The sequence below is a fragment of the Drosophila gunungcola genome, chromosome 3R (genome assembly GCF_025200985.1).
Source record: "Drosophila gunungcola strain Sukarami chromosome 3R, Dgunungcola_SK_2, whole genome shotgun sequence".
Classification (NCBI taxonomy): Eukaryota; Metazoa; Arthropoda; class Insecta; order Diptera; family Drosophilidae; genus Drosophila; species Drosophila gunungcola.
This window is the reverse complement of record NC_069139.1, coordinates 13064952-13085860: the sequence shown is the minus strand read 5'-3', so window position 1 is coordinate 13085860 and position 20909 is coordinate 13064952. Positions and strand designations below refer to the sequence as shown.

Below are 20909 nucleotides of genomic sequence, written 5' to 3'. Positions count from 1 at the left end.
GGCCAAAACCCGCTTCGAGCCCCGATTAAAGTGGTAATTCGGTTACATTGTTCTGCTCTTGCTCTCGCTGTCTTTGTTGTGTGGCCGATATTGCTGCTGCTATTACTGCTGTTGTTGCTAATGTTGTTGCTGCCATTACTGCTGTTGTTGCTGTTGTTGCTGTTGTTGCTATTGTTGCTGTTACCAATGTTGCGCATGCGCCGACGTCTCAGCCCGAGTCTCGGCTCCAGTGTCTCTGCTCCCCAGTCTCCAGTCGCCAGTCTCGGGCGGTATATATTAGGGCCGCCAGCCAGCAGTCAGCACAGTTCGTTAACAGTCCTAGTCGTGGTTCTAGGAGGTTCAACCAGCGTCCAGCGACCAGTGCTTGTGTCGTGCCGTGTGTAGTTAGTTTTCCGCTCATCCCCAGTGCATCCCCCGAAACTCCTTTTCGAAGCTCAGCCGTGTGATCTAAACTAAAATGAAGCCATTCGTAAGTATACGCCATGCGATCACAAGGATAACGTCAAGCAAAAGGATTTATAAACAAAATATGAGTCAGCGAGTATGGAAAAGCTCTTGCTCGAATATCTAATTTTAGTGGGTTTTTTTTAAAATTAGTAAACTTTTTGTTTGAGGCTTAGAGATTTTATTTCCAAAGTATGAAAATAAATTGATTGGGGATTTTTAAGTGATTTAAAGTTTTTTTAGTTTACAAAAGATTAGGAAATGAATTAAATTATCACATTCGTGACTACAGAAATTTAATTTCCATACTTTTCTATTAAAGTATAAATTCGAGCTGCTTGTTTAAAATTGATCCTAAATGATAGTTTATTATAGAATCAGATATTTATAAAATTAGTAAGTTCCAAGCTAGCACAGCATTAAATTAGCTAATTTTAAATTCATTTCGATATCTTTTATTACAACTACTTAAATGACAGTGACTTGGCGTAAATAAATAAAAATGCATTCTTAGCATTCTCCACAATTGCTAGCAGCACAATTATTATCAAATTAAACTGACATTGCTTCTGTGAATTAAATTCATTTCGCTCAAATGCCGCTCCAAATGAAATGGCACCTGTGCCGCTGCTACGGATATACATAAATCCTTCAGCTCCATCCGAGAGTCAATTACGCTGGCACGTCATGCTAAGCGGCGAACCACCCAGAAAACCATCAGCTGCCATCAAATTCTGTGCGAAATCCCGTTGATAAGCCGTTGACATGTTGCATGTCGGACAGTTTATTTAACCGTTTTTCCACCACTTTCCGGCCCACTGCCCCACTGCCCCACTCACCCGCTGACACATAATACGGTACATAATCGTCCCACATGCGGTAATATCTGCGAATTGGCCGAACGAGTATCTCGGATTCGAATCGAGTCGAATCGAATCGAATCGAATCAAACGGTTGCGCTTCGCAGCGCTGGAAAAGCGAATCCAGGGGAAAACTCGAAAGATGGGCGTGTGCCAGTGTGTGTGGGCAAAGAAAAGCGAGAGGAAAACGTTGGCGCAAGCGCAAGAAAAGCGAAAAGCCTGTAATTAGGTTAGCAGAGGCGGCCCATAAGCTCCTATTGAGTGACACCTGCGATTAAAGATTTTAGGCGGTGGCTACCGCCAGTGCAATTACCGAGCCACGGCATAATCCCACATATAACCTCTTCTAGACAGCCAGAAATCAGTCAATTAAAAAGTAGTAATATGTTTTTAGAGATATAGTATTTAGATGATGTTATTCTCTCAAAGATAATCCTAAAAGTATAGTGAATTTTTGTTTGGTTACAAGAATGTTTAATTTAATTAAACCAAATACAATTCTAAAACGGTTAAATGGGAATAATAATGGGAAACTGCGATGATATACTTATTCTCGGTAAGGAAAAACTAAAGTAATTTGTTTCTTTGTACAGTTTATTGCCGCCGCACTGCTGGTCTCGACGGTGTCCGCCTCGTGGCACGGAGCCGTCTCCACACAGTACCAGCACCTGGACCCGCACAGCCACACCTACTCCTACGGCTACGCCGATCCCAACTCGCAGAAGCACGAGTCGCGCGGCCATGACGGCACCACGCACGGCTCCTACTCGTACGTGGATGGCCATGGTCACGTGCAGTCGGTGTCCTACACCGCGGATCCGCATCACGGCTTCAATGCCGTGGGCACCAACCTGCCGCAGGCCCCCCATGCCCACGCCGCCCCCGTTTACGCTGCCGCCCACTCGCACGGCGCCTATGTGCCCTACGCCCATGGCCACGCCCACGGACCCATCCACATCCCGGTGCTGACCCACGGCGGAGTGCCCGTCGACACCCCGGAGGTGCAGCACGCCAAGGCCGCCCATGCCGCCGCCCACGCCGCCGCCGCCCACAATGCCGGCGGACACGGACACCACCTGTACAAGCGATCGATCTACGGCGGAGGATGGGCCTACGGCCAGGCCGCCCACGTGCCGCTGACCCACGGAGGCGTGCCCGTCGACACGCCCGACGTGCAGGCCGCCAAGGCCGAGCACTATGCCGCCCACGCCAAGGCCCTGGGTCAGGTGGCCCATGCCCACGGAGGCGCCGTTGAGACGCCCGAGGTGCAGCACGCCAAGGCCGCCCACTTCGCCGCCCATGCTGCCGCCCGCTCCGGACACGGACACGCCATTGCCCCGATCGCCCACGGTGGCTACCATGTGCCCGTAATCCACAACGGAGTGCCCATCGATACGCCCGAGGTGCAGCACGCCAAGGCCGCCCACTACGCCGCCCTGTCGCAGGCCTCAGCCCACGGAGGAGCCTCCCACGGATCGTCCTGGGACGACGGCCACTACGACGGACGCTGGGAGCAGAGCCACAGCAGCAGCAGCAGCCACGGCGGCTACGCCACCGGCTACGCGCACAAGGGACCCATCCACATTCCGGTCATCCACAACGGAGTGCCCGTGGAGCCCGCCGAGGTGCAGCACGCCCGTGCCGCGCATCTGAATGCGGTGGCTGCCGCCGGACACGGAGGAGCCGTCGGCCATGGTGGCTACTACGGCGGAAACGGACACGAGGATGATGGCCAATACCATGCGCACTACGACCACTACTAAGGCCAGGGGTCGGCTTCACTTCCGATCGACGACGAGCATCTCTATACACTCTGCCTAACCGATTACCGACTGCCAACGTTGCGTATGCGTAACGTTGCATTGCGCATACGCACGCAAGCGCGACTTTAAAACAGCATTCCCACTTCTCCATCTATCTGTCCTATAACTATGACTATCTTTCACACTCAAGCCACCAACGAACACACGGAACAGTACGGAAAAGCGACTACACACGGGAGATTGAGGCCATTCGGAAGATGGCTTCATTGCCCGCTGGTTTTCGATCGATTTGCCTTCAAGTCCAGGTCACAGCACACACACCTCTATGAACTAGCCTTTCTCTTCCCCTTTTCCAACACGATCTATGTTCTTCTATTACTTCCATTGAGAAACGCTGTATGAGTATGTTGTAAATAACTGTTGTAATCTTTATGTATCTGACCAGATATAAATCTATATTTTATATGAAACTGCAAACAGACAAATAAACTGCAAAAATGTATTTGATCACATTTGTAAGTGTTTGGAATTGGCGGTGGGTTATTTGTACTTTTGTCAGTTTTGACAATGCCTTCTCCATATCAACCGCGGAAACACAACACATGATTTGATGGATTTCGGGGCACACAGTAACATAACTTGATTTCATACTCTAAAATGTCATACAAATCACTTCGTAAATACATTTAAACATTTTATTCATTATTGTATGTTCATAAGCATTTCAGAGTTTCCGGTGGAATGTGCCCACGTTACAATTTAGTTTTAAAACAACAATTGTTTCTATATTCATGTATTTTATACATCCTAATAATTTGCATTTATTTATTGATATGAAGCTTAGGAATTCATATACGAAAATATGTGGCAACGAAATACAAGCTTTAATAATTAGACAAATATTTTTCCCTAAATATTTAAAAGTAAAGGCAACTTGTCAATACTCTACTTTTGTTGTTGTTAGCTTTAAAAGTCTATAAATTGCATGTATTTTTAAAGAGTTGAATAGAAGACCCAAATTAGGTTTCAGGAAATCCTGTCGCCACTATTTAAACCATTGACGTGACTTTGTGACTGGTTGAACTTGGTTTTTGTGCCCGCATTTACCATAGATTTATGTTATTCCTATTGTTTTGCCATATTAATTAAAAGGGCAGCCTGTTATGAGGCTCTCGTGTGTCTGTGTGAAATTCCATTTCCCCTGCGGACGTTTCCCAGTCACAGGTCAACTGCCGCAGCAGCCGAAGAACAACCATCTACACAGAGTGACTGCATTGAAAGGAGTATAAATATTTGCAATGCAACGATTGAAATTTGCATATCCACACATGTTCCGACGGGTGAATGTGCTTGTGGGCTGTGCGGATGTGCCTCCAAGGGGCCGTCGGTGGGTGGTGGGCGTGGCAGGAGTCCCACCAGAGGATAGCTGCATGTGGTACGACCCCGAGCACTAAGCACTGAGCGAGCAAACAATCAATCTATGCGGTATGAGTCTTGTATTTTTTGCCCAGCCGACTGCAAAATTGTGTGTCTTATGTGGGGCCTGTGTCACTCGACACTGGGTGACTCGAACTATTGGCGTAGTGAAGCTGGGCAAGCAATTTGAGTAAATAGATTGCCAGGCATTTGTCAAGTAGGAATGGAATGTGCGGAGTGTTAGCCTCACCCATGAAGAGGGCCAAAAGTCAGCCCCTGGGCCATAAATTCAAGTGCAACCTTTCGGCCCAATCAGCGACCTTGGGCGAATGGGGCCTAGTTTATTAGGCGGGCAGGTCACGGGCTAGCTAATTAAAAATTAACAACCCTTGGCCGGCACGCAAAGGTCAGTTGGCAGGCAGGTGAAAATGTGGGCAGCGATTTTCCATTTTCCACGCATAAACAAGCGCGGGCTTGGCCCAACTGGAAGTATCGTAAATTTCGGGAGCCATCTTGGGATGGGTCGCCTCGCCTCGCCTCGCCTGCCATTTAATTAAGCATGCATTGGCATTTCGATTTACGACCAATTGTCGGCTAGCAGTGGCCATAAGTGAAATCGGTTTTAAAAATATCTGTGGACGACCTTCGGGGCAGGTGGGGCTCAAGCGATTCGATGTATTCGATCCGGTTACTGACCCGCCAGCTAATTTAATTATACGCCAGGCAGCCGGCCATAAAAGCCCAAATTGTCCGATTTACTAGCTGTGCGATTGTTTATCCGCAGTTCAGAATATTTGGCACCCGGAGAGAAACGGTAGCCGGTCCAATGGCACCACCGCCCAAGATTTGGGGCGTGGTCCGTTTCAGCCAAAAGTGAATGTGCATCGGCATCGTCATCGGCATCGGCACTGCTGCCAACTCCAACTAATTTCGGCCAAACAATATTATTGCAAGTGCTGGCGTTGATTTGCACTCACCATTTGCTTCTCATTCCGTGCTTTCAAAAATTTCATTCGGTATGAAGAATTGCATTTGCATGCCCGCCAGTTGGGTTAGCCAATCGAAGCCCGATGCGGTTTTGGCCAGAACTGTGGCCAGTTGTATGGCATTGTGGCACTTGGCCCTGCGCCCAGGGCCCGGATTTGGCTACAAATGCCACACAGAGCCGTTAAGCAAACAAACTCTGAGCCATGAACACAATCCATAGACGATTTAAAGCCCTGACAATCGGGGCTGCTCTTTCGGTTTTGGTTTATTTTACGGTGGGCGTTGCATGAGGTGCATTTTGCATATCTTTGGTCAAATGGCTTTTATGTTTTGCATAAATTTAATTTATGGTTGAGGCGTTAATTTATGGCCTAATTGATCTGATTTGAATACATGTTGCAATAGCAGGAGTGTCGAAGCATATTGGTAATTGTTGTAAAAAAATATAAATTGCTGCTCATATGGGAAAGTATTAATATTCTTTTATACAGACAGAATAATTGGGCATTCTTAAGAACGTATGCATATGATAATGGCTAAGCCATCGCAATAAATTATTTTTTATCAAAATTCTCTTGATAACTATTTAATATGCTTGATATTTTGGGAAGTTTCTAATAGCAAGGTCATAGATCAGGTTTTCAAAACCCTATTGTGGGAAAAATTCATGTTTGTGAAACCTTTTTATTGTTTTCACTTTTGCAAAAAGAAGAATCTTTTAATGTAAGTATAATCCCTACAAACTCTCTTTGGTCAAAAGTTGTAATTGTCTTTGGGCCTGTTTCAAAGGATACCCCAATTTCTAAGCAATCCCCATTTTTCCGCGAATCGTGGATAAGTTCTGGTTGATACTTTGTCGCAGCTGCGAAAAGGATTCATTCAATTTGTGCGTTATTTCGAAAACCTCTTCACAAGTTGTGCCAGCACACACGGCAAAGGCAGAATCATTGTTGCAAAGAAGATAGTGCAACGCTGGAAATTCAATTCGCGCAATTTGTGCAACAAAGTAAGCCACACGAAAACGAGAAAATCGAGAAAATCGAGAAAACGCTTATGCTTCGACGGAGATGGGGCAAGTGTGTAGGGAACTGACATGGAATTGGTAAAACTAAAATCAGCTGAGATTAAATTGTCTGCAGACTTTAAACGCAGATTGCCAAAAGTTATATCTGTCTCCAGGCTGTTTGACCTTTTCTCCACATGAATATTCAGTTTCACCCACTCACACTTGATACAATGTAACCTGAAATATATCTGCTTTGTTCCCTCTTCAAAATTAACTTTACCTGATTGACATTCAATTACCATTTTAGCCTGGAAAAACGACTAGGGAAAATCATATGCAAATTACACTGCCTACTTTCGGGCATAAGTTATTTGAGCTAAACCTGACATTTGAAAGCTGCTGTCAGAGCTTTTGTACAACACAGTTGCTAATTGGCGGATGCTGATGTTGTTCCAATATTTATTCAGGCCAAATATAGAACACTTCGGTGAACGAGAGCTGAAAGCTTTGACCGACCCATTTTCATTAGGCAAACATATTTAATGAAAAGTAGGTTTGACCTTTGCTTGCCAAGTTCGCCAGGCAATAAAATACCAACAACCAGCACTTTTTAATCGAATTTTAATATTCGCTTGCCTTAGCTTAGGGTAAATGTAAGCTCCAAAAACATTGACTAGCTTTAGGACTAAGGAAAACTTTATCGGCCATTAAGAAGGGTTATAGCATGTCGGACTTCTACACAGCCTGACGCCAAAATGAAAAAGAACTAGATTTTCTGTGGGTATCTCCACTTACACCACATTCTGCACTGGATCGGGCCAGACGGGAGCAGGCAGAAGCACGGCCTGGACGGGAATCGCTGCTGGAGGTGGCTGGGGAGCAGCTCCGCCGGCGCCACCTCCTCCTCCGGCTCCGTTTCGAGCCCCCTTCCCACCCTTGCCGCCCTTGCCGCCTTTCGAGCCATCCGGACCGTCGGGCCCGTCGGCTCCGTCGGCGCCATCCTCACCATCGGGCTGTGGTCCCGCCGGACTCGGTGCTCCCGGCTGGCCGTTGTCGCCGCTCTGGCCGGATGTGGCTGTTCCGCCGCCGCCACCGCCTCCACCAGCTCCTCCGCCGCCGGCACTGCCTCCGCCACCGGCTCCGCCTGCTCCTCCCGCTCCGCCGAGCACGCCACCAGCCTGACCCGCCTGTCCGGCCTGTCCGGCTCCGCCAGCCTCCGCTGGAGCTGGGACTTCCTGGGCGTCAACCGATCCGGAGCCCTCGGAGCTGAGGGAACCACCATCAGCGGCCACGCTTCCACTGCCATCCTGACTTATTTCCGGCTCCGAGTACTCACCCTCCAAGCCTGGCTGTGCCTGCCACGAGCCATCTGCCGGGGGCAAGGGCGGCTTGTAGGAGCCATCGTCCTCGGGCGGAGGAGGCTGGACCAGCAGGAGTATGGGTCCTGGTGGAGACAGCAGATAGGTGCCGGGCGAAGGGAGCAGCGGCAAGGGCACCACATGGGCGGCAGCCTGGTAATTTATGGCCAAAAGGCCCAGAAGCAGGAACTGGAAGAGAAACAAATAAGCTGCATCCGCTACAATCACTATCAATATACAACCACTTACCACTGTGGTACGCATCTTAGCGAATTACTATACAATCAATCCCTTTGGGTCCGTGCTCGACTGCTTCCACGGCGGGACTGACTCGTCTGGCAATGCCCTAGTCCAGCTTTTATACGGTGAGTACGGATCGCCGGCTACGAGTGCTGATTAATTGCGAGTGGCGGCACTGACTATACTTGGAAGCTGCTGCCACTTTGCATGGCAGCTGCATAAATCAAGTGCTACCAACGCTAATTGCGGCAACAACAATTACGAGAGACAATGATCTTGTTAATGTGTGCAATGTGCACCATAGGTCCGAGCAGCCGATCAAAAGACGCAGTTGGAATTACACCTGAACTTGGCCTTTTGATTGACACGGGCCAGTCTTCGGAACGTTGGCTGTCCTACATGAAGCCATTTACGGAGTTGACGACAACTTCGCGAGAAGTTTCTTGTCAATCAGGGTTTTCACTTTTGCAGAAGCAATAGTAAAACAACTTACAATACCCTAAATAATATTAAAAACTGATTACATCCATGAGAATTACATGTTTTATTTTAATTCCTGCATTAAGCAACCTACGGGGTATTAAAGTCAAACTTATCACTTACAAAACAGCATTCAGTAACCAATTAAAATTCGAAAAGTACCTTGTTACCTTTAAAGCTAATGGTCCATCGATTATATAGGGCTATATAAGTATTTGCAGCATTTCATACTTCTTTTAAATAAGATATGTATGAATGAATTAGCTATGTATGGTTGATATTTGCAGAATTTTTGTCATGTGAACTCTTAGTTTTCATATAGATTTCAAGGTGCTCTTAAAGTTTCAAAAGCTAGAGGGTATTGCAGCAGTCGACTGGACTGAAGCGCTCCCACTAACCCCAGAATCCAGCATCCAGACCAGATTCTTGAAATTTCTCACTGCTTAATCTGTTAATAAATAATTAAAATGGGTTTTTAAATGCACCAACTGCTGCTGGCTCGCTGTTTTGCCGCGGATTAGATAAAACGCCATTCATGGCACTGAGGCGTCAGTTGGCAATCCGAGCTTCGCAGGGAGGCTGACCATTGTGGACCAGTTGGCGTTGACTCAATAGTCCGACTCGATTGCATGGCTCGTAGATATTGCCGGACCGGTTTGCACTGTCAGCGCGTCGAAATGTGTATCACAGTGCCTGCGAAAATTAAACGCTAGGCCAAATAGCCAAATAAACTGGCCGGAGCGAAGAGCTCCTTGTGGCTGCTCGGGCTCCACATAAATGATGAGCAACTATTAAACTCTGTGCAGCTTCAACTAAATCAATTAAGCCAACAAGCTGGGAACAACAACAGCCCACAAGGAGCTGCGCCAGCAGGCAGCTAAACAAAGTAATGGCAACGAGGCCATTATCATCATCGTCCTGTGACGCATTCCCATCCATGCCATCCTCCATCCTCCCATCTCCCATCTCCCAACTTCAATCCCCAGTCCCCTGGCCTCGTCATCGTTAGTATTTAGCAACACAAGCAACAACATTACTCACAGGAGCCGGGCGAGGAGCACCAGCAACGGAGGAAATGGACTCGTCTAGCTTGAGGTTGGGGTTCGGGGCGTTTTGTTTGCCCATCCGTGCGTTTCCCAGTGTATGTGGGTGTTTCGCTACACTCGTCACAAAAATTGAACACCTTTAAAATAGTGTACCAATAAATACATCACGTTTATATGATGTGTTTAAGTTTTTAAAATTTATTCCTATTTCTTTGTTATTTTAAGAAACTCTGGAAGGATCTTGTAGATACACCTTTTCATTATTATTACTAAATTCTCATATATTATTATATAATAGACTCTGAAAGATTTTTTTACGTTCTTAAAATAGTAATAATGCAAGTCTCTCATCTGTTTCAGAATGAGTTTATTTTAAGTTTAGACTTCAAAGAAAATTGTACCTATATTTAATGAAAAGCACATTATGTTTACCATAGATAAAGAGCAATATATATTTATTCAGGTAAAAGTAAAAGTTGGTCCGTCAGTTGTAGAATTTCGATCTGTTTTATAACTGAATTTTGACAGAGCAAGTAATCAGTTTCGAAAAAACATACTTCCCCGAAACAATTACTGAAAATGTAAACAGACAATTCCATTTAAAAAATTCTTCCTGAAGAGTGAAGAGGTCTGAAGCCAATTTTAGTTTACAGCACAAATTTTTTGAAACTCAGATAGACTTCCATAGTTTAAAATAATTAAGACTATTTAAGTTTTTTAAATACAATTTTTATTGAACAATTAGCAATTATGTTTTTAAGAGTGTATTTTCTTTGCGAAAGTCTTTGCCAATTAGACAAGGAAAAAACTTTGGAACGCGACTGGCACGTGGAATTATGCCAGCAGTGTGGACTGAGATTCCTTTTGCTGGCGCTGCAAAAATTCAATGTCCACATGTCGATTAATCAAGGCGAAGACGGACCGCAGATGCAGACAATGCGCTCGAATGTGTTGCCAATAAACGCGATGGACAACCGTCAAAGATCCATCCATCTATTCGCCGAGCTCCCGCGACACGACCACGCCTGGGGCAGCATATAAATAGTTTTCCTGCGGCTTCAAAGCTCCGCCATTTGTTTTGCCGCCTGACAGACAAGTCAAGTCAAGTTGGCCGGGACAGCCATTTGTATCCCGCTCCCTTGGCGGCTTTGCTTGTGCGGTTGTGGGCCACGAAAGGACGAAAAGGTCTTTCCCTACGTGCCCGGAATGACGGGGATGGGGACGGAGAAGGAGACGGGGATCGAAAACAGTTTACAGAAATGATTACCACTGGGCGAATGCGTAATGGGCAATGGGGCGTATGTGCGATGCGAGAAGTTATACGAGTGCAGGCGCTCTGAAGTGTGAAAAGCATGGCAGAGCACTGAATTAAATGACAGCAAACTTTTATACGTAATATGTGGCTTACGCATTTACGAGGCAAACCATTTTGTGCGGTCATTAAATTAAAGCGATGGCTTCCAAATTATTGAATTGAATATATTAAAAACTTCGAGGAAATATGAAATTCAATAAAATGATATTGGATTACGATTTTGACAGCTCCATTCCGTTTGGGTCAGTCAGAATGATTTATCGAGCCCAACGGGAGTACGCACCCATCAACGTTTGGCAATGCCTTTATTTACAAAGAAAGACTGCGCCAAATCATCAATATTAATTTAACCACCGAAGTACGCAACGGTGCCGGTAGACAGAAAGATACCGAGACAAAAACCACATTAAATACACGATAAATCAAAGGTTTGTTATTAAAGCCGCCCCCCTGCAATGCAAGCCGAGCGGGCGGGGGCGTGGCAGCTGGCCATCGAACCACAAGCACATTGAACAGCACTCTCTGCCCCCGATAATAACTCATAAACGTGCCGCAACGAAAAAAAGAAATATTTGACACAGATGCAAACAAACAAAAAAAAACAAACGAACAAACAACAGACTAAAGACTAAACCCGCGGTTGTTGGCTTTAACAAAAGTTGCAATATTTTTATTATTTTTATTGAGCGCCGCAAATTGGCCCATTGTTGTTGGGACAGCGTGGTCAGCTTTTATAGCCCTATCATAAAGGCATTTTGCTTTTGTTTTGTAGTTTTTGATTTGATTGCAATTTTTGTGAGCTTGCTGTTGCCCTCTTGGTTTTGCCCTCTTTATTTCTATAGGCCCGACGCGTTTATTGGTTTTCACGCCATGGCTAATGACCAAAACATTTACGAGCACACTTGGCGCCTTTGGGGGCCCAGCTAACCAGAAGCGGAAAAAAACTCTTAGCACGCCTGGAGACTGACTTTGCCCGGTTGGCTGGCTCCGGTTATCTGGCTGTACCCAGGTTTTTATACTCGAATTTAAAGGCGATAGTGAGCCACGCTCCGAAGGAGTCAAAGACAATTTTAGTGTAGTTGACATAGCAATTTCAAGCTTTTGATTTCTTTAAACCCAGACTTTTAATGCCCTTGCACACAGTATAAATTTCGGAATGACAACACTTTGAGAGTGAGAAAGCTGGAAGAGTTCTGCCCTTATTTTATTTTTTTTGAACCAAATTTATAAAACCACAATTAAAATCTGTTTTCTTGTGAAATAAATAACGTGATAAAGTTGGAAACAATTTCTGAAATATTATAAGCATTAAATTTTATTTTAGTACCTATTTTAGCGCAGCAAGTATACACTTATATATGTAGCGCTAGTCACGTTATTAAAGAGTTGTTTGCACAAATTTTTCACTTTAAGGGCCCGCCATAGCCGATTTTGGGCAATCTAACTGCCTCGAAGTGCTAAGCCCGGGATCCCGATTGAAAGCCTTCAAATATGCTATAAATACTGCAGGCCAACATAAAGCGACTTATCGCCTGCTTCCTGCCGCCAGTTGGTCTGACAACAATTTGTTCCAGTTTATTCGCTTGATCCCTTATCACCCAGAAATTCCTGTCTTCTGCGTGCAATTTACGCATAGACCATTGACGCCAAGGGGCCACAAATGGGGCTTTTCCGTGAGGGGGACTGGGTGAGTTTTCATAAATTGAGTTGGAAACAGTCAGAAGGGTGGGAAAATCTGTACCCCAAGCTTGGAGGGAGTCTTCTATCACCCTTTGGGGCGGAACTACTTGTTCCAGCTTCGCCCTGTCATGTCGTGTAATTGGTGTTAACAGCAAGGACTTCGAGTACAGCTGCCACAATCTCAGCACTGCACCAGAACGAGAACCAGAGTAATTTGTATGAAACGCCGATGTCTGTGACAGCCAGCGGGAACAGCAAACACAAATCCAAGGAATGCCTTGGCGCAGTCCTTGATAATTGAATGTATTGTCCTCGGAAAAGGCTGTGTATCCGAGCTATTCATAGAGCAGAAGACGCCCATTTGCATAAATGTCTGCCGCGACACGAGGCAGACATTCGGGGAGACCAGACCGTTTTATCTGTTTGCTCGATTCATGGGGACTCACCATTTATGAGCACTGCGGAATATTGTTGGACCTCTTCGTCCCTCATGGACTTCAAGGAACTGATGACGCAAGTGCCCAGCCAGCCTCCGTTTTGTCTTGAATTTCGTCATCCATCCAGCAACCTGTTGATATTCGAGCTACAATTCCGATGAGTCATCGAAAAACATGGCGGGGCAGCCATACAATCGAGCTCTTTGTTGCGTAAGGCATCTACTACGCACCAGAAGTCGACCTTTTTGTGTTGACAAAAGCACAGAAAAGCATAAATTGAAGCAATTTATCATTTTAATTTGCAGAAGCCCTTAAAACATAAGACCCCGCTTACGTTGAATCATTGTTCAGGTAAATACACACAAAAACCAATTATTTCAAAGCCAATACTTGTATATGACACTTGATTTCCCTTCGAGGCAATAAACCCACAGCGTTGAGTAAAGCCTATAAGTGACATATAAGAAGGGAGCACGCGCTCGCAGCTCAAGATCCACTTTCGGTTCCGGGTTATTTATGGCCTTATTTGCCCAGCTCGTTCACACAAAATGGCTCAATTTCGTTCCGGCTTTATGCCAGGTCTGTTTTTCGGCTGCCTGGCCCAGCAGCCTTAGCAGCTGAAGGAGCCTAAACACCAATCATCGAAACCACAAGCAAGCCAATTTGCATGCAGCACACTAAGCCCCAGAACACGTATACGCATGGGTGGTCGGGTGTGCTTACACCTGGAGCAGGACAAGCACACCTGGGAAATGGCTTGGCTTTTCTATGCTGGCTGTTGACTTTTCACTTCACACCGCCGGGCGAGCAGATTGTTAAAAGGCAGCCCCTGACAAACAAATCATCTTTTATTGTAACGCATTAATCTTATCCGAGCTTCGGCGGCTGTTGTATTGGCCTCGAAAGTGCAAAGTTCCCGCTGTTTGGGCCCCAGCTCAAACAAACAATAAAGCCCCTCCAGACGGAGCATAATTTTTCAAGTTTCCACCATAGCCGTGCATAATGCTGTTGTTTTACCTTATGTTTTCCTTTTTTTTTTGTGGGCTTTTAATTTTTGTGAAGCCTACCTTTCTGTGCTCGGCCATAAATTATGACCAGGTAGGGGGGGATCTCTAATTGCGTGATAAGTTTACCAATTCACTGTTGCGCCTGGATGGCCTTGGTGGCCTGCCTAGCTCGTCCAGGCAGACATTTTGTGGTGATTTGCGTCATTGGCTCGAGCCCCGTGGGCGCCTGGAAATTGCTGATTTTTTCAATCACTATATCGAACCATGCTTTTATGTAACTTAGTGCTGCGGTTTTGTCCTTTTTCTTTTCATTTTTTAAGGGGGGGAAAATACCAATTCACCCCTGTCCGGAAACATGTTCTTCTTTTGTAAAATTATTTTAGTTTAATGTTGATTGAGCCGTAAAAATATTGATATTAAAAAAAATATTCCATAAATGCGATGCATTTATTAATAACCTTGTTACCAAATGGAACCTTTTTTTTAATTTGTAGTGAAGTGGAAAGAACTACTATGATATTACAATTAAGAAATTACAAATTTCTCAAATGCGCTCAGTATAACTTTGCCCCCTTTTGTCGGCCAGCCAATTCATTTATGGCCAAAACTTATTAGCGATCGTTAGACGTGATTACCGAATAGATTTTTTTGTATGCTTGGCAGCAACTTCATTTACGACCACAATAGCGACCCACTTCAATTCATTGTTCCTTCTCATTGCGGCGCAAGAACTGAAGCATACTTGCAGGCTTGTCATGCTTCCGCCGACGAAACACAAAAAGCCGCAACTGCCAACTTTGAGATTGCCGCATTTTTTGTGCCATTGCTCTAGCAACAACGCTGGCCAGAAGAACCTTGCCTAGCTGCACATCGAACCGGAATCGCGTGGGTAAGTGGGTGGGGTGGGGGTTGGCACGCTGCGCTGTGTAATTTTCGGTTGGGCAAAATCTGGCGAAAGCGATACAGCCACGTTAAGCGACATGCAACTGTTTAATGGCATCCTGGTAGTCGGCAGCCAGCTGCTGGTAGATACACTGGCAAAAATATAGCTACCAGAAGAAAGAATAAATAATTACAACCTTTTAAGAAGGAATGCAGTTTAAAGTGTATAACATTTTCTACAGACATCTGATTTTAAGCTTGGTATATTTTAAAAGTGTTGTGGACTAGTCCTCTAAAAATCTGCGTTTAAGTCTTGGTTTGTTATTAATAATACATTTTTGATATTTTGATGGTGTAACCCCTTTCTAAATTTTCAAAAATGTACTTCACGGAAAAGTGACCAAAACCCTGCAGACTTAAATCCATAACTTTTCCTACAGACATCTGATTTCAAAGTGGTTTATTTTAAAAGTCTTGTGGAATAGTCCTCTAAAAATCTGCGTTTAAATCTTGGTTTGTAATTTTTGGTTGATTTTTTTGATATTTTAATGATGTAACCCCTTTCTAAATTTTCAAAAATTTACTTGACTGAAAAGTGACCAAACACCTGCAGACTTAAATTCATAACTTTTCCCACAGACATCTGATTTCAAAGTGGTATATTTTAAAAGTCTTGTGGACTAGTCTTCTAAAAATCTGCGTTTAACTCTTTGTTTATAATTTATGTTCGATGTTTTGATATTTTGATGAGGTAACCCCTTCAAATTTTAAAAAATTTACTTAACGGAAAAGTGCCCAAACACCTGCAGACTTAAGTCCATAACTTTTCCTACAGACATCTGATTTCAAAGTGGTATATTTTAAAAGTCTTGTGGAGAAGTCCTCTAAAAATCTTCGTTTAAATCTTGGTTTGTAATTTTTGGTCGATATTTTTTATATTTTGATGATGTAACCCCTGTCTTAATTTTCAAAAATTTACTTGACTGAAAAGTGACCAAACACCAGCAGACTTAAATCCATAACTATTCCTACAGACATCTGATTTCAAAGTGGTATATTTTAAAAGTCTTGTGGAGAAGTCCTTTAAAAATCTGCGTTTAAATCTTGGTTTGTAATTTTTGGTCGATATTTTTGATATTTTGATTTTTTACTTGACTGAAAAGTGACCAAACACCAGCAGACTTAAATCCATAACTATTCCTACAGACATCTGATTTCAAAGTGGTATATTTTAAAAGTCTTGTGGAGAAGTCCTTTAAAAATCTGCGTTTAAATCTTGGTTTGTAATTTTTGGTCGATATTTTTGATATTTTGATTTTTTACTTGACTGAAAAGTGACCAAACACCAGCAGACTTAAATCCATAACTATTCCTACAGACATCTGATTTCAAAGTGGTATATTTTAAAAGTCTTGTGGAGAAGTCCTTTAAAAATCTGCGTTTAAATCTTGGTTTGTAATTTTTGGTCGATATTTTTGATATTTTGATTTTTTACTTGACTGAAAAGTGACCAAACACCAGCAGACTTAAATCCATAACTATTCCTACAGACATCTGATTTCAAAGTGGTATATTTTAAAAGTCTTGTGGAGAAGTCCTTTAAAAATCTGCGTTTAAATCTTGGTTTGTAATTTTTGGTCGATATTTTTGATATTTTGATTTTTACTTGACTGAAAAGTGACCAAACACCAGCAGACTTAAATCCATAACTATTCCTACAGACATCTGATTTCAAAGTGGTATATTTTAAAAGTCTTGTGGAGAAGTCCTTTAAAAATCTGCGTTTAAATCTTGGTTTGTAATTTTTGGTCGATATTTTTTATATTTTGATGATGTAACCCCTTTCAAAATTTTCAAAAATTTACTTGACTGAAAAGTGACCAAACACCAGCAGACTTAAATCATAACTTTTCCTACAGACATCTGATTTCAAAGTGGTATATTATAAGAATCTTGTAGACTTAGATCTCGAAAATTGGCATAGTTTCGAGCCTTTACTAGTTAATATTTACGAGCTGTCGTAAAATCTTGGTCCACTTAAATCTCAACTAAAAAAAGCATAAAACAACTTTAATATATTTGGTAACAGTTTCTTAAGAGAGTTGCCTAAAGAAATAAAATTGTTTTAATGAATAGATAAAGAACTTGAAAATTAATGACACTTTTGAATGCAATATGTATGCAAATTTAGTATAAGAAATTCCGAATAAGGAAACCATTTTATTTTCGACATTTTCCCCTGTGTATCAGCTTAACCGAGCGACAGGGCCTCTGTTTATCTTGCTGCTGCTGTCAGTGGCAAAAACTCTTCCCGCTCAATTGCGGGTTGACATTTAGGAAAGCCCGGGAGATTGTTGCTCAGGCATTTCGCATTCAAAAACCACTCGAGTGGCCACGGGTGGGCGGGACAGCAAGTGATTGGGCGTGGGAAGAATATATATTTAGCACACGCCCACCCAGACGATTGACCGACTTTTGAAAAGGCTCTGCTTGATCTGCGTTGAAAAATGAAATTGAAAACGAAATTACCTCCTTCCACTCAGAATATAGGTGAGATATATGGCCACAACTTTGCGTACTACAATTTAAGCCACAAGCAATTCGAATAGCTAAATGTGTTTCCAGGAAGTCCGCCCTAAATTCGAGTATTTAAGAATTTCGCATTTAATTTTGTTGAATGAAAGTTAAAACCATTTTGAATGAATGAACGAAAATAAATTGATGTGAGGTCATGTGGACCTAAGTTCAATGCAATTTTCGAGCCAGGGCCAAGGGAATGATAGATGGCGAACTGAAAGGAATAAATAAATGGGCATGCCCAAAAGTGTTTTCATTGAAACTTTTCTTAGTATATGTGGCACACAATCTGCCACGCTCCACAGCTAGCTTTTAATAAAGTACATGGGATTAAAGTTGTGCGTGAAATAAATGAATTTTATGAAAAGCCATTGAGCACGGCACCACGGTTTAAATACCCACCAGAGAATACTGTCATAAATACCTGAAATCTGAGCACAGGTGGGCGAAGTCCATCTGCTTTCGACATTTTGGCAGGGGCCCCGTCCCTTGTTCCCAATAGCGATTTATGGGAAGTCATAAATCTGCGCATCGCAAGCAATGTGGCAAACAGTAGACTGGGCAGAACAATCGGAAACTGTCTTCTTTGTTTATTCTCAGTCAGTAAACTACCGAGAAAAGTCTACCAAATGAGTTGATTTCCTGTGTCCCTTTAAAGCAACAGAAAATTGACATTAATTGAAAACATTTGTCAATTTTAAATAAACATGTTTGATGATATCCCTGAACAATTTATAAAGCGAGCACTAAAAGTAAACATATTGTTTTCTTTAAAACTCAAAGAAACACAGAATTATCTAAAGATCTTAAGCCAACTTAAAAGGTGTCTGAAGTCAAGTATTTATAATTCTCCCTAAACCACTAATGTGTAAATACATAGAGCTTAGGACTGACCTTTGCTTTCGGTTCAACTTTACACAAAGTGCTCGAGGTCACCTAGCTAATTGGATGAGCAAAACTTTGTATTCTTTTCACTTCTTATTTTGCTGTTTATTTCGCCTGTTATAAGTTATCCTGTATAAATACAACTGACCACAGGCACAATTTAATTTTGGTGCATTTAAGACAAACCCATTTAATGGGAAGTTTCCTCTCTTATGGAGTTGGGCCGATTCAATGATCTAATCTGCGAAACAAAATTACCACAGTGTGAAATCCAGTGCCAGTCAGCGATTAGTTCAAGCGACTTCTGACGTATCATAATTGAATCGAGCCAAATAAGTTATTGAATTGAGTCGAACGTCTGCTTCCGTCAACAAATTATCAGCAACAATAACTAAACAACTTATCAAGTGACACAAATCTGAAACGAAAAAGGGAATATCGAAATCGAAAGCAAAAGCAAAAAAAAAATAAATGTCAGGCGGAAATCGAGTGAGAGGTCTTTTAGGGGCTGAGTTGGAGCAGCCGAAAAATGTCCTGGCTCAAGGATATGCCCGCAATGGTTTCTGTGTTTTTTGTTTCGCCATAAAAGCAAATTGTTTGCCATTTTTGTGGATTGGCTGCTTGAACGCAAACTCAAAGTTGAAATTCCTGGCGTTATTTTTCGTTTCGTTTGGCTTTTTGTTTTGTGAGGGTATTTGGTGGCAATCGTCGGAGAGGAAATGGGTTATTGAACTGCAAAATGGCCGGGCAGGTGGCAGTGGCAGTGGCAGGTGGCAGGTGGCACTTGGCTGACAGCCGGGCAACCGCACGAGGGTCCTGCGAATGGCAGGACCCGCTGGCTTGTTCGTTAAACGCGTCATTGCCGGACTTTTGCCCCAAGGGAGGGCAGGTCTTGTGACTGTCTGTGGGTTGAAAAAATTGTTTTCGGCTTGTGTGCGTGCTGGGTATTATGCTATATATATTTTTTTTTGTGGGGAGACCAAAACACTTGCCCGGCGGGCCTGTCCGTTGATTGCACTTCAGGCGGCCATAACAATTAGGGGTAAATTAATGGAATTAACGCTTTGCGAAAATTGTCACCACTCGGTGTGGTTTGGGGCCACAACGACAACGACAACAACAACAACAGAACCTCAATTAAATGCGTGTCCTTGTACTCGGCTAAAAGGAAGCCAATAGCATACACAAGGAGTTGGCTGATTGAAAAGAATTTGAGGCTCACACACATCTTCCTATGCATTAATGATGCTGTTGGGAATTTAATAGGTGCTTACTTTAAAGTAATTCGTTTCTGTTGTAACTGTTATTTCAGCGATTTGGAACTTTTTCGAGTAATCGTAAAATGTTAACTAACAACTTGTCAAACTTTTGCACTTAACAAGGCTAGCAGACAGCCTTAAGCCCAGATAGCAATGTTCGATCCATTCCTCGACCAGCCAACTGGGAAACTTTTGGCCCGTAAGAGTGTGTAAACAGTTCGTTGAGTTTGCAGCCCACTAAGCTTTTCTGTACCTCTTCGATTCCCATTTTGTTCGCAAACTGTGTTTGCAGACCATGTCTCTCCGCAGCCGTTGCCCTGATCTCAGAAACACTCGAACTTACGTTTTTGTTTTCGCTCCATTTGTCCATCCGCTTTATAGTTTTGCAATCTGAATTATTTGTTCTTGCTGTTGACTGTTTTTGCTGCCACAGTGGCTGATGCAAAATCGAAGTGTCGGAGGGCATAGAAAACTTGGCATCCTCAAAAAAAAAACTATATTTATATAGTGCTGTTAAGCTTTAAATTTTATTGATAAGCTTCTCTAACAAAAATTTGTTTATTTTGGTTTTAAATATTGAAATATTTAACTAAATAATTTAATAAATATTTTAAATGAGCATAAGTCTTATAGATTTGTGTTTCAAAATACTCGTAATTACTACTTTGTTTTAAATAAACAAGTAAACAGAAAAAAACGGCAAATATTCGTAGGTAAATAAACATGTTTCATTTCACTATCGAATAATGTTAAATTAATATTTAAAAAGGGCAGTTTCTTTTTTCCTCTTTAATAAAACATATCAAAGCGTTATGGCAAGTATCAACATATGTCATATTTTCAAAATGAGAACCATTTCTTATTAATTTTTTTTATGTATAAAAAACCATAAAAGTTGCAGAATAAATTTTTTATACAATAACAAATGGTTTAGGGAACTATAAATTTAATGCAGAAATGTTTACCTTAGAAATGGGTTAAGATACTCATATTTAAAATCTCTAAAAGGTGAAGGCGCTGGTCATTCCCTTGAAGGGCCCCTCTTTGCCCCGCGGCTGTTTATCTAGGTTGGCATTGGAATGTTTGCTCTATCGATTGCTGTAGAGCGTTAGGTATTTGTCTGCATTCAGCACCGTTAGCTTCTGTATCAGTATCTGAATCTGTATCTGTATCTGTATCTGAATCTGCTGGGCGGCGTGTCCATCTATCTGCACCCTGGAGTGCAAACAAAGATCCAAAGTCAAAAGCACTCAGACAGCTGGTCAGA

The 20909-nt window shown here is 42.9% G+C and overlaps 2 protein-coding genes across 2 annotated transcripts; one reads left to right on the top strand and one right to left on the bottom strand.

Moving 5' to 3' along the window:
* Positions 1-288: 288 nt before the first annotated feature.
* LOC128266742 (histidine-rich protein PFHRP-II) lies at positions 289-3579 on the top strand. Its single transcript, XM_053003467.1, has 2 exons — positions 289-469; positions 1898-3579. Exons 1-2 carry the CDS (start codon positions 458-460, stop codon positions 3065-3067), a joined length of 1182 nt encoding a protein of 393 aa, XP_052859427.1. The 5' UTR covers positions 289-457; the 3' UTR covers positions 3068-3579.
* A 3501-nt stretch (positions 3580-7080) lies between these two features.
* LOC128266743 (uncharacterized PE-PGRS family protein PE_PGRS20) lies at positions 7081-8243 on the bottom strand. Its single transcript, XM_053003468.1, has 2 exons — positions 8084-8243; positions 7081-8023 (listed from the first exon to the last, which is right to left on the bottom strand). Exons 1-2 carry the CDS (start codon positions 8096-8098, stop codon positions 7268-7270), a joined length of 771 nt encoding a protein of 256 aa, XP_052859428.1. The 5' UTR covers positions 8099-8243; the 3' UTR covers positions 7081-7267.
* Positions 8244-20909: the final 12666 nt, after the last annotated feature.